The following is a 13,366-nucleotide window of genomic DNA, read 5'->3' as shown; positions in this document are numbered from 1 at the left end:
TACCCTAGTGGTTAGAGTGTAGGGGCGGCAGGTACCCTAGTGGTTAGAGTGTAGGGACGGCAGGTACCCTAGTGGTTAGAGTGTAGGGGCGGCAGGTACCCTAGTGGTTAGAGTGTAGGGACGGCAGGTAGCCTAGTGGTTAGAGTGTAGGGGCGGCAGGTAGTCTAGTGGTTAGTGTAGGGACGGCAGGTACCCTAGTGGTTAGAGTGTAGGGGCGGCAGGTACCCTAGTGGTTAAAGTGTAGGGGCGGCAGGTACCCTAGTGGTTAGAGTGTAGGGGCGGCAGGTAGCCTAGTGGTTAGAGTGTAGGGACGGCAGGTACCCTAGTGGTTAGAGTGTAGGGGCGGCAGGTACCCTAGTGGTTAGAGTGTAGGGGCGGCAGGTACCCTAGTGGTTAGAGTGTAGGGGCGGCAGGTACCCTAGTGGTTAGAGTGTAGGGGCGGCAGGTACCCTAGTGGTTAGAGTGTAGGGGCGGCAGGTACCTAGTGGTTAGAGTGTAGGGGCGGCAGGTACCTAGTGGTTAGAGTGTAGGGGCGGCAGGTACCCTAGTGGTTAGAGTGTAGGGGCGGCAGGTACCCTAGTGGTTAGAGTGTAGGGGCGGCAGGTACCTAGTGGTTAGAGTGTAGGGGCGGCAGGTACCCTAGTGGTTAGAGTGTAGGGGCGGCAGGTACCCTAGTGGTTAGAGTGTAGGGGCGGCAGGTACCCTAGTGGTTAGAGTGTAGGGGCGGCAGGTACCCTAGTGGTTAGAGTGTAGGGGCGGCAGGTAGCCTAGTGGTTAGAGTGTAGAGGCGGCAGGTACCCTCGTGGTTAGAGTGTAGGGGCGGCAGGTACCCTCGTGGTTAAAGTGTAGGGGCGGCAGGTACCCTCGTGGTTAGAGTGTAGGGGCGGCAGGTACCCTCGTGGTTAAAGTGTTGGACTAGTAACCGAAAGGTTGCAAGATCGAATCCCCGAGCTGACAAAGTAAAAATCTGTCTTTCTGCCCCTGAACAAGGCAGTTAAACCCACAGTTCCTAGGCCGTCATTGTGAAATAAGAATGTGTTCTTAACTGACTTGCCAAGTTAAATAAAAGGTTAAAAATAAAAATATTTAAAAAATGTAGTTCTGTCCTTGAGCTGTTCTACTGTCTATTGATGTTCTGTATTATGTTTCATGTTTCATGTGGACCCCAGGAAGAGTAGCTACTGCTTTTGCAACAGCTAATGAGGATCCTAATAAAATAACAAAATACCAGTTAATGTTTAAACAGTGTTAACTACGGTAAAACACTGGCAAACTATTTCAAATCTAAAACAATTTAAAAAACTTCACCAAAATAGTCTCACTATTCAAGGAAGACAGTTAAGAAATGTAATAATAAATGGTTTAGAATTGAGATTTCTTGATTACTAAAAAATGTCATCATCGACGACCGGGGTTATTTGCGCGTTAAACTCTTACAGAATATCTTATAATTTGGACGGCTAAGGGCACTTAAAATACATTTCAGTCAAATAAAATGTTATTTTAGAAGTTCGTCAAAAACTGTTCTTTATAGCGTATACAATACTAAAGGAGTTAATTAGAACCATTTCCCACCATGCAGTGTAACATCTTGGAAAGGTCCCAAATGGCCCTGGTAAAAAGTAGTTCACTACATATGGAATAGGGAGTAATATTGGACGCAACCTCAGGCTAGCTGACATTTCTTCCTGACAGAAAACAGGGATTGTGAAAAGGTCAGAGAGAGAAACACTGTGGAAGTGTTAGATCAATGCGAGTGACGGACACATTCTCTACAGTCTCGTGTCTGAGGAGTCGTTGGTCCTCTAGCTGCTGGGAACATTTCCTGAACATTCTACTGGGAGGTAAAAACTATACAACTGGTCTACAAACTAAATCAAATGTTTGTTTAAATTACCTTCTTATCCGAAGATGTTTAAAATACAATAATCATATTCCTGTTTGTATTTCTACTCAAGAGGGAGAGAGAGCAGTATCGCTGGCATTAATGCCTTGTGTTCATGCCAAGGACGAGCAACAACAACAAACTATTATGTGGTAATTCAATCAATACGGAAAAAGGTATTCATTCAGGGACTAAAGTCAATATAAAAACATTCCTAAAATAAGCTTTGCTGCGTAAATTTCTCCCGCATGTGAAACGGTCAGTAGAGTAAGTGTACGTTATGTAAGTTATGTGGTCTCTGTATCTACATTCAGCATTGTGTTTAGACGAGCCTCAGTGGATTTGTCATGCGTTGGCAGTCTCAGGTCACTGATATCTTTACTGTGTTGCACAATAGACAGAGCAGAGTGAGAGAACTACAATTCCCACAGGGACCTAGTTTAAAAATCACACTTCCTCTTCTCTCTTTCTCACGTTGTTATTCATGATGCACCAGCCACCCTCCTCCCTGCTACTCCTCTCTGCAGCGTCAAAAGGATGCAGGCAGCGTCACAAGGATGCAGGCAGCGTCACAAGGATGCAGGCAGCGTCACAAGGATGCAGGCAGCGTCACAAGGATGCAGGCAGCGTCACAAGGATGCAGGCAGCGTCACAAGGATGCAGGCAGCGTCACAAGGATGCAGGCAGCGTCCCAATGATGCAGGCAGCGTCCCAATGATGCAGGCAGCGTCCCAATGATGCAGGCAGCGTCCCAAATGACACCCCATTACCTATGGGGGCTCTGGTCAAATGTAGTGCACTATATAGGGAATAGGATGCTTCTACAGTCTCCATGTCTTTTCTATGATGTTGACCTTCTGATCTCTTTCCCTTATTTGATCACTCATCATCATCATCATCACTCACCAGCCCATTCTATTCTTCTGGACTCACAAACTCACACTTCTGTGGTGCTGCTTGACAAAGCTGTCCTGTCTCTCTCTCCGTATCGCCCCCCTCACCTCCTCCAATCTATCCTGCCTTGGAGTGGGGACGACAACGTCCCTCAGAACTCTCTCCTCTGCCCTGGGGTTCCCGTCTCGGATCTCAGCTATCAAGGACCTCTCCCTCTCCTTTCCCATCAGGCTGCTCACGTCCCTCACAACTCTCTCCTCTGCCCTGGGGTTCCCGTCTCGGTCTCTGTTCTCAGCCATAAAGGACTGGTCCCTCTCCCTCTCCCAGTCCTCTCCCATCAGGCTGCTCACGTCACTCAGATCCCCCAGGTGCCCCACCGAGTCACACTTCTCCAGATCCGAGGTGATGGTCTGGAGGCTCATGTCAGACATGGAGTCCGACCCTGCCTCCCCCCTCTCCCTGTGACCCCAGCCCTGCTCTCTGTGTCTCTCCACCCACTGCCTGGTCTTCTCTCCATCAGCCCAGTCCTTCTCATCCAAGCCTCCTCCTCCGCCACAGGCTCCTCCAACCTGAACCCCGACCGCAGCTTTGACCTCAGCCTCCGCCCCCACTGGAGAGCTCCGCCCACCGCAGGCTACGAGGTGGGCCCTGGTGGCTCGGACACGCCCCCTCTGAGCATGGATTTGCTCGCTGATTTGCTCCAGGTTGCGCAGGGCGACGGAGTAGCGCATCTTCACCTTTGCGACACGTTCTTCCAGCTGCACCACATTCGCCTTGTGCTCCTGTCAGAAAAGAAAAACAGACAGTAAGCTGCTTATGCCCTGGTCATTGACATCAATGGAAGCGTTTCACGCTGTGCAAAAGCTAAGAGTACGTGTCCAATGTAGAAGGCCATGGGTTGCTGAAAACATGTCAGATCTGGCCAAGCGGGAGCATGTCCATCAGGACGAGAACGGTTGTAGCACTGAACCTTGAGGGATGCCGTAGCTAATAGTGGACTCAGTTCTTGAATTTATTTAGATATAGACTCCTGTCCTATGGGCCATTCTGGTTGGGACAAGGGTACTCACCTCTAGTATGTGGTTGAACTGAGCCTTGAGCTCAAAGTAAGGTTTGGACTTGACGATGACCCTCTTCAGGGATTTCTGGAGGGTCTGGACACGTTGCTCTGCCTCCTGGCACAGCTGAGTGACCCGCTGGTGCTCCGTCTCACTCCGCAGCCGCTCCTCCTCTGCCTCGTTCACCTGGGAAACACAAGCACGCACGCACGCACACACAAAATCAGCGGCCGTCGGTCATGCCCTTGGACATCAAGCCGCCCTGAGCCAGCCTCACTCTGTAGGTGCCTCTTTCCACATCACCAGAATCAACACACTGGCACTTTTACAAGGAGAAAAGTCAACCAAGAGTAGGATACCTTATTTTACCTCACACATACAGTGCCTTCGGAAAGTATTCAGACCCCTTGACTTTTCCCACATTTTGTTACGTTACAGCCTTATTCTATAAGTGATTCAATTGTTGTTTTCCCATAATGCCATCACAATATCCCATAATGCCATCACAATATCCCATAATGACATCACAATATCCCATAATGACATCACAATATCCCATAATGACAAAGTAAAGTTTTTTAGAAATATTCTAACTGAAATATCACATTTACATAAGTATTCAGACCCTTAACTTCACTGAAGCACCTTTGGCAGCGATTACAGCCTCGAGTCTTTTTGGGTATGACGCCACAATCTTGGCACACCTGTATTTGAGGAGATTCTCCCATTCTTCTCTGCAGATCCTCTCAAGCTCTGTCAGGTTGGATGGGGAGTGTTGCTGCACAGCGGGTTTAAGTCCGGCCTCTGGCTAGGCCACTCAAGGACATTGAGACTTTGTCCCAAAGCCACTCCTGTGTTGTCTTGGCTGTGTGCTTAGGGTCATGTCCTGTTGAAAGGTGAACCTTCGCCCCAGTTTGAGGTCCTGAGAGCTCTGGAGCAGGTTTTCATCAAGGATCTCTCTGCACTTTGCTCCATTCATCTTTACCTCGATCATGACTAGTGTCCCAGTTCCTGTCGCTGAAAAATATCCCCACAGCATGATGCTGCCACCACCATGCTTCACCGTAGGGATGGTGTCAGGTTTCCTCCAGATGTGACTCTTGTCATTCAGGACAAAGAGTTTAATCTTGGTTTCATCAGACCAGAGAATCTTGTTTCTCATTGTCAGAGTCCTTTAGGTGCCTTTTGGCAAACTCCAAGTGGGCTGTCATGTACCTTTTACTGAGAAGTGGCTTCCGTCTGGCCACTCTACCATAAAGGCCTGTTTGGTGGAGTGCTGCAGAGATGGATGTCCTTCTGGAAGGTTCTCCCATCTCTACAGAGGAACTCTAGAGCTCTGTCAGAGTAACCATAGGGTTAGACCCTTCTCCCCCGATTGCTCAGTTTGGCCGGGCGGCCAGCTCTAGGAAGAGTCTTGGTGGTTCCAAACTTCTTCCATGTAAGTATGATGGAGACCACGGTGTTCTTGGCTACCTTCAATGCTGCAGAAATGTTTTGGCACCCTTCCCCAGATCTGTGCCTCATCACAATCCTGTCTCTGAGCTCTACGGACAACTCCTTCGACCTCATAGCTTGGTTTTTGCTCTGACATGCACTGTCAACTGTGGGACCTTTATATAGACAGGTTGTGTGCCTTTCCAAATCATGCCCAATCAATTTAATTTACCACAGGTGGACTCCAATCAAGTTGCAGAAACATCTCAAGGATGATCAATGGAAACAGGATGTACCTGAGCTCAATTTACAGTCTCATAGCAAAGGGGCTGAATACTTATGTAAATAAGGTATCTGTTTATTTTATTTGTACACATTCTAAAAACCTGTTTTTGCTTTGTCATTATGGGGTATTGTGTTTAGATTGATGAAGAAAATTGTAATTTCTCTCAATTTTAGAATACGGCTGTAACTTAACAAAATGTGTAAAAAGGCAAGTCGTCTGAATCCTTTCCGAAGGCCCTGTATCAGTCACACCTACCCTCTGAACAGAGCAGCATTAAGCCATTAGCATCACAACCAACTGTTAGGTTGACGCTTGGTGATGATAATACCTGGGTGAGAGTCCCCTCTCTTCAACCTTCCCGAAGGCCCTGTATCAGTCACACCTACCCTCTGAACAGAGCAGCATTAAGCCATTAGCATCACAACCAACTGTTAGGTTGACGCTTGGTGATGATAATACCTGGGTGAGAGTCCCCCGCTCTTCAGTCTCACATATACATGCTAAGTGCACTGTGGCTCACTTGAGTCACTTCCATAGCAGGATAGAACAGCGGAGCTCCCATTGCATGAGAATGAGGACATCCAACCTCCAATTAATTATCATTGATTAAGCACAGAGAGTGCTCGTCTCCCTGCGCCACGCTGGCCGTCTCAGGCTGCATAATAAATAGCTGATGTGGCCATCTGACACTGACCCAAATGGTGCTCTACTCCCTATATAGTGCACTGCTACCCTATGGGCCCTGGTCAAAAGTAGTGTACTGTGCAGGGAAAAGGGAGCCATTTGGGATGTAGCGTTAAACCTCCTCTCCAGACTGATGAGGGGGCTTATAATGCTTTCACATTTCCATTGGACCTTATTCAAGTACAATCTTGTGGGTGAAGAGATTGATAGTTCTCACAGGACCCCTCCACTATTATTCACTGTCTATTACAGATATAGCTTTAGCCACTAGTAGGCTAGTGATTGTCCTCTCCCCCGTCTCTTCCTGTGCCTTGGAGAACCCCCTCCTCTCCCCTGTCTCTTCCTGTGCCTTGGAGAACCCCCTCCTCTCCATCATCTCTCTCCCTCTGTCTGTACCTTGGAGGTGGCGTGGTTGAGCATCTCCTGCCAGGTTGGGTCCAGAGTGTTCCTGTCTGCCAGGAGCCCCTGCTCTGCCACGTACACCATCTCTCTGGCAGCCGTATGCATGGAGACGGCTCTCTCGTACCGCAACGCTGCCTTCTGCGTCTCCTGCTGGGCCTATGAAAACAACAACCAATCATAGTTCAGTAAAGAACACCACACAACCAATCATAGTTCAGTGTAAGAGACCACACACCCATAATTAGTATCATAACAGAGACACCACAACCAATCATACGACGAACCAAGGGGCGAATCCTTACTTACGGTAAAGTTCAAATGTAATTCCCATCGACATCCATCCATGACTAAGTGAAAATCTGATTTAAAATGGAAGTCAGGATTAGCCTCTAAAATCAAGAGCTAGACGGTGGAGGGGACACTGAGGAAAACAGGAAGTCTCCCCATCACCAGCTATAAAACAAGATGGCAGCAACAGCTACAAATCACAGAGAAGTGGAACATAAAAATAGCTGATCCTGATTGTATTCTAGTCAAATCAAATCAAATTTTATTTGTCACATACACATGGTTAGCAGATGTTAATGCGAGTGTAGCGAAATGCTTGTGCTTCTAGTTCCGACAATGCAGTAATAACGAGCAAGTAATCTAACTAACAATTCCAAAAAAAAACTACTGTCTTATACACAGTGTAAGGGGATAAAGAATATGTACATAAGGATATATGAATGAGTGATGGTACAGAGCAGCATAGGCAAGATACAGTAGATGATATCGAGTACAGTATATACATATGAGATAAGTATGTAAACCAAGTGGCATAGTTAAAGTGGCTAGTGATACATGTATTACATAAGGATGCAGTCGATGATATAGAGTACAGTATCAACGTATGCATATGAGATGAACAATGTAGGGTAAGTAACATTATATAAGGTAGCATTGTTTAAAGTGGCTAGTGATATATTTACATAATTTCCCATCAATTCCCATGATTAAAGTGGCTGGAGTAGAGTCAGTGTCATTGACAGTGTGTTGGCAGTAGCCACTCAATGTTAGTGGTGGCTGTTTAACAGTCTGATGGCCTTGAGATAGAAGCTGTTTTTCAGTCTCTCGGTCCCAGCTTTGATGCACCTGTACTGACCTCGCCTTCTGGATGACAGCGGGGTGAACAGGCAGTGGCTCGGGTGGTTGATGTCCTTGATGATCTTTATGGCCTTCCAGCATCGGGTGGTGTAGGTGTCCTGGAGGGCAGGTAGTTTGCCCCTGGTGATGCGTTGTGCAGACCTCACTACCCTCTGGAGAGCCTTACGGTTGAGGGCGGTGCAGTTGCCATACCAGGCGGTGATACAGCCCGCCAGGATGCTCTCGATTGAGCATCTGTAGAAGTTTGTGAGTGCTTTTGGTGACAAGCCGAATTTCTTCAGCCTCCTGAGGTTGAAGAGGCGCTGCTGCGCCTTCCTCACGATGCTGTCTGTGTGAGTGGACCAATTCAGTTTGTCTGTGATGTGTATGCCGAGGAACTTAAAACTTGCTACCCTCTCCACTGCTGTTCCATCGATGTGGATGGCCTGGTCATGCTAGTTGGTGAATTATGTCAAAGCCAGAGAGGGGAAAGATTTTTTTCCATGTTGCTTTAGGGAGAAGGGGAGACAAAGAATGCATCCCAAATGGCACCCTATTCCCTATATAGTGCACTACTTTTGACCAGAACCAGGGTGCCATTTGGGGCCCAGCCAAGGTGACTCAGAATCACAGGGCAGGATAGAGCAGTCTCCTGAGATAGGCTGTAGCAGAAGGAGGGGGCGGGGCCCGGATGGACGCACAAGGTTGAACAAAGTTTATGGTTGTCAGGTGAAGATTGATGACGGCTTCACTTTGAACACCAGTTATCATTTTTGTGACACTGTTCCCTTGACGGTCTGTCTCGCTCAATAGCAGTCAGACGTGTGGCAGGCGAACCAAGCAACTGTGTTATGGACAGAATAATAAATCACAAAAGGTGCTTAGTTGTCTCCTGAATAGACATCCACGTACGTAACACCTAGAGTATCAGTCAAAAGTTTGGATACACCTACTCATTCAAGGGTTTTTCTTTATTTTTTACATTGTAGAATTATAGTGAAGACATCAAAACCACGAAATAACACATATGGAATCATGTAGTAACCAAAATGTTTAACAAATCTAAATATATTTTATATTTGAGATTCTTCAAAGTTGCCACCCTTTGCCTAGATAACAGCTGTGCACACTCTTGGCATTCTCTCAACCAGCTTTACCTGGAATGTTTTTCCAACAGTCGTGAAGGAGCTCCCACATATGCTGAGCACTTGTTGGCTGCTTTTCCTTCACTCGGCGGTCCAACTCATCCCAAACCATCTCAATTGGGTTGAGGTCGGGTGATTGTGGAGGCCAGGTCATCTGATGCAGCGCTCCATCACTCTCCTTCTTGGTCAAATTGCCCTGACACAGCCTGGAAGTGTGTTTTGGGTTATTGTCCTGTTGAAAAACAAATGGTAGTCCCACTAAGCCCAAACCAGATGGGATGGAGTATCGCTGCAGAATTCTGTGGTAACCATGCTGGTTAAGTGTGCCTTGAATTCTAAATAAATCACCAACAGTGTCACCAGCAAAGCACCATCACACCTCCTCCTCCATGCTTCATGGTGGGAACAACATATGTGGAGATCATCCATTCACCTACTCGGCGTCTCAAAAACATGGAAGACGGAACCAAAAATCTCAAATTTGGACTCATCAGACCAAAGGACAGATTTCCACCAGTCTAATGTCCATTGCTTGTGTTTCTTGGCCCAAGAAAGTCTCTTCTTATTGGTGTCCTTTAGTAGTGGTTTCTTTGCGGCATTTATTTCTGAGGCTGGTAACTCTGATGAACGTATCCTCTGCAGCAGAGGTAACTCTGGGTCTTCCTTTCCTGTGGCGGTCCTCATGAGAGCCAGTTTCATCGTAGCGCTTGTTTTTGCTACTACACTTGAAGAAACTTTCAAAGTTATTGAAATTTAGGGGGGGTTTGGCCGGTAGGGAGATCCTTGTCTCATCGCGCACCAGCGACTCCTGTGGCGGGCCAGGCGCAGTGCGCGCTAACCAAGGTTGCCAGGTGCACGATGTTTCCTCCGACACATGCGGCTGGCTACCGGGTTGGGTGCGCGCTGTGTTAAGAAGCAGTGCGGCTTGGTTGGGTTGTGTATCGGAGGACGCATGACTTTCAACCTTCGTCTCTCCCGAGCCCGTACGGGAGTTGTAGCGATGAGACAAGATAGTAGCTACTAAAACAATTGGATACCACGAAATTGGGGAGAAAAAGGGGTAAAAAAAAGTTTTTAATGAAGCTGGTTGAGAGAATGCCAAGAGTGTGCAAAGCTGTCATCAAGGCAAAGGGTGGCTACAACTATATCAAAATATTGTTTTATTTGTTTAACACTTTTTTGGTTACCATGTGTGTTATTTCATCGTTTTGATGTCTTCACTATTATTCTACAATATAGAAAAAAGTAAAAATAAAGAAAAACCCTTGAATGAGTAGGTGTGTCCAAAATTTTGAATGGTACTTGTGTTATTTAACTAGGCAAGTCAGTTAAGAACAAATTCTTATTTTCAATGACAGCCTAGGAACAGTGGGTTAACTGCCTGTTCAGGGGCAGAACAACAGATTTGTACCTTGTCAGCTCAGGGATTTGAACTTACAACCTTCCGGTTACTAGTCCAACGCTCTAACCACTAGGCTACCCTGCTGCCCCTATATGCCCAGCTTCTTTCTACTTTTCTCATCTACATTTTCATTGGCTGTGAGGTTGGTTGTGGCTAACCAGGTCAAATTTCCCAGCCATTATTTGCTTAATTGGTTTTCAATTAGATCCCTAACGGTTATCCTAACAATTTCCATTAGTTCTATTACAGTTTGGAATTACCCTTCACAACGCTGATTAAACCTGACAGTCACGTGTGCCAGGTTTCACCAAGGGTTACATTTTTTATGTAATCAATAAGGATGATTTATTAGGCGGCTCCCTTGTATTACGCCCAAAATAACAATTTAGGAGGTTAAATTCATATTAGCATCTTAAGGAAAATGCTTGTTACACATTTATGCGTGTGGAAAAATATTTGCAAATGTAGGATGACAGAAGCTGGCTGACTAGTATGACAAAATATCAATTTAAAGATAATATTAAAATTCAGTCCGACGTAAAACACCCCAGAAACACACCAACCTCTTTGGTTAGTCTGCGGGCTTCGTAGTAGGGCCTGGCCTTCTCGATGCAGGTGCCTAGCTGGGAGCCCTGAGCATTGAGCTTCCTGGCTGAGTCAGTGAGGATCCTCCTGTAGCTGGACCTAGCATCCTGAAGAGGACAGAGACATTCACCAGTTAACCTCACAGCTCAGTACTGTAAATGATATGCTACCATTATATCACACTAATAACATCCTCAATAGAGCTCTTTGCAATAGACTTTGACACAAGGGAAGAAAGTCATCTCCTCCACACTCTGACCTCTACTCAATAACAGTATGTTGAGGAGAACCTTGTGGCTAAATGAGGCCTGACTCAGTAGCCCATATGCACACAACATTCTCTATGTCAACAAAGAGCGGGTAGGCTACGCACCAAAAGAAAACATATAAAGTGTAGCGCTAGCTTTTAGGCCTCAGTCAAACAGACACCGTGTTGGGTAGTGTGGCTGATACAAACACTGTTCTGGGACATACAGGCCGATCAGTCAAACAGACACCGTGTTGGGTAGTGTGGCTGATACAAACACTGTTCTGGGACATACAGGCCGATCAGTCAAACAGACACCGTGTTGGGTAGTGTGGCTGATACAAACACTGTTCTGGGACATACAGGCCGATCAGTCAAACAAACACCGTGTTGGGTAGTGTGGCTGATACAAACACTGTTCTGGGACATACAGGCCGATCAGTCAAACAGACACCGTGTTGGGTAGTGTGGCTGATACAAACACTGTTCTGGGACATACAGGCCAATCAGTCAAACAGACACCGTGTTGGGTAGTGTGGCTGATACAAACACTGTTCTGGGACATACAGGCCAATCAGTCAAACAGACACCGTGTTGGGTAGTGTGGCTGATACAAACACTGTTCTGGGACATACAGGCCAATCAGTCAAACAGACACCGTGTTGGGTAGTGTGGCTGATACAAACACTGTTCTGGGAGATACAGGCCTAGTCTCTTGGGACACATTACATTTTGATTCTAGGTGACCAGGCTAGGTGACAAAGAGCTCACTCACATCCAGTTGCAGTTCCAGCTTGTTGATCTCATCACTGGCCTGATTTAGGTGCTCTAGCTCCTCCTGAGAGAGAGAACAAGAGAGAGAGAGAACGAGAGAGAGCACAAGAGAGCACGAGATCATTACAACACGGCATATAGACCTGACATTTGAAAAGTCTTTATTCTTTTGTGAGTGTAATGTTTACTGTTAATTTTGTATTGTTTATTTCACTTTTGTTTATGATGTCTATTTCACTTGCTTTGGCAATGTAAACATATGTTTCCCATGCCAATAAAGCCCCTTAAAATGAAATTGAATTAACTGTAAAGAGAGAGAGTGAGAAAGAGTGGAAGGGAGGGAGGGCAAGAATAGGAAGAGGTTTAGTATTGGCCCTGGTCTTCATCACAGTAAGCGAGTAGGAAAAGGTTTCATATTTGGCTTAGCCTGGGCATAAATTGAATTACAATAAGTATGAAAGGAATCCCTGTGAAATTAATTTGCAATGCAGATGTGGGCTTTAAATTGCATAACTAGGCTAAAATAATGCAAGCATCTGTCATACTGACATTTAGTTTCCCTATGGTTATTAATTTAGCTATATTGACTGGGATGAGTATGCACTTGTCAAGCCTACAGTACATGTAACCAGTATGAAGCATGGATTTGCAATAAAACAAGTCAGATACTGTACAGGCTGATGTACTGTCTGTCTAACGGGCACTTTCAATACAACATTTTAACATAAAACGTACCTGAATTCTAGGGTCCAATTCCTCTTCATAATTGTCTTCATCCGTATCCTCAATCTTTTTCCCAGTAACAGCATCATCCTTACATTCTGCTTTCATCTTGTCCAGAGTGTTTTCGTTGCCTCCGTCTCCTCCTCCTTTCAGGATACAGTTGTCCCCATCCTCAGCCTCTTCGCCGGGGGTCTCCTCACGTAGGCCCGCCACTTCGGGACCCCCAGAGCCGGATGGACTTTCACGCGAACTCCCTGGTTCCATTTGTGGCCCGCTGTGTTTTGGGGGTTTGCTCGACAAATAATGAAATGTAAATTTATACAAGTCATATAAATGTTGAAATACGTGCTATGTGCACCACATGTTGGAAATCCACGTTTGCAATCAGCACCTAATAACTAGCAGCTAGATATCTGTTGTTTGCTAGCTAAATGCTGTAATCAAGCCATTGCTTTCCTTGGCAGGCTAACTAGCTAAGGTTAAGCTAACTGCTAGTTCGCTGAACTTGCAGGTACATATAGCTAGCTAGCTCAAGCTGTAGCTCTCATTTACGCCAGATAACGTCATCATATGATCTGTGGTGCAGCGTTGAACCAGTACAATACTGTAGCTTTCGACAAACCGGTCCTTCTGCCTTGTCATGACATGTTAATGTGAGGCTTGGTGCCCCCCCCTCCCATCCCATCCCATCTCTTCCCGGCTCTGTGTTGGCAGCCCTACTT

General features: G+C 46.3%; 1 protein-coding gene across 1 annotated transcript; it reads right to left on the bottom strand.

Annotated features, from left to right (window-relative positions):
* Nucleotides 1–1,107: 1,107 nt before the first annotated feature.
* LOC112229404 (SH3 domain-binding protein 5-like) lies at nt 1,108–13,312 on the bottom strand. The gene is made up of 6 exons (XM_024395222.2): nt 12,657–13,312; nt 11,923–11,985; nt 10,879–11,007; nt 6,638–6,799; nt 3,850–4,023; nt 1,108–3,561 (listed from the first exon to the last, which is right to left on the bottom strand). Exons 1-6 carry the CDS (start codon nt 12,906–12,908, stop codon nt 2,815–2,817), a joined length of 1,527 nt encoding a protein of 508 aa, XP_024250990.1. The 5' UTR covers nt 12,909–13,312; the 3' UTR covers nt 1,108–2,814.
* Nucleotides 13,313–13,366: the final 54 nt, after the last annotated feature.

The sequence above is a fragment of the Oncorhynchus tshawytscha genome, linkage group LG31, assembly GCF_018296145.1.
Source record: "Oncorhynchus tshawytscha isolate Ot180627B linkage group LG31, Otsh_v2.0, whole genome shotgun sequence".
In the NCBI taxonomy this organism is placed as follows: Eukaryota; Metazoa; Chordata; class Actinopteri; order Salmoniformes; family Salmonidae; genus Oncorhynchus; species Oncorhynchus tshawytscha.
The sequence above is the reverse complement of the archived record's forward strand: the minus strand, read 5'-3'. Positions and strand labels throughout refer to the sequence as shown.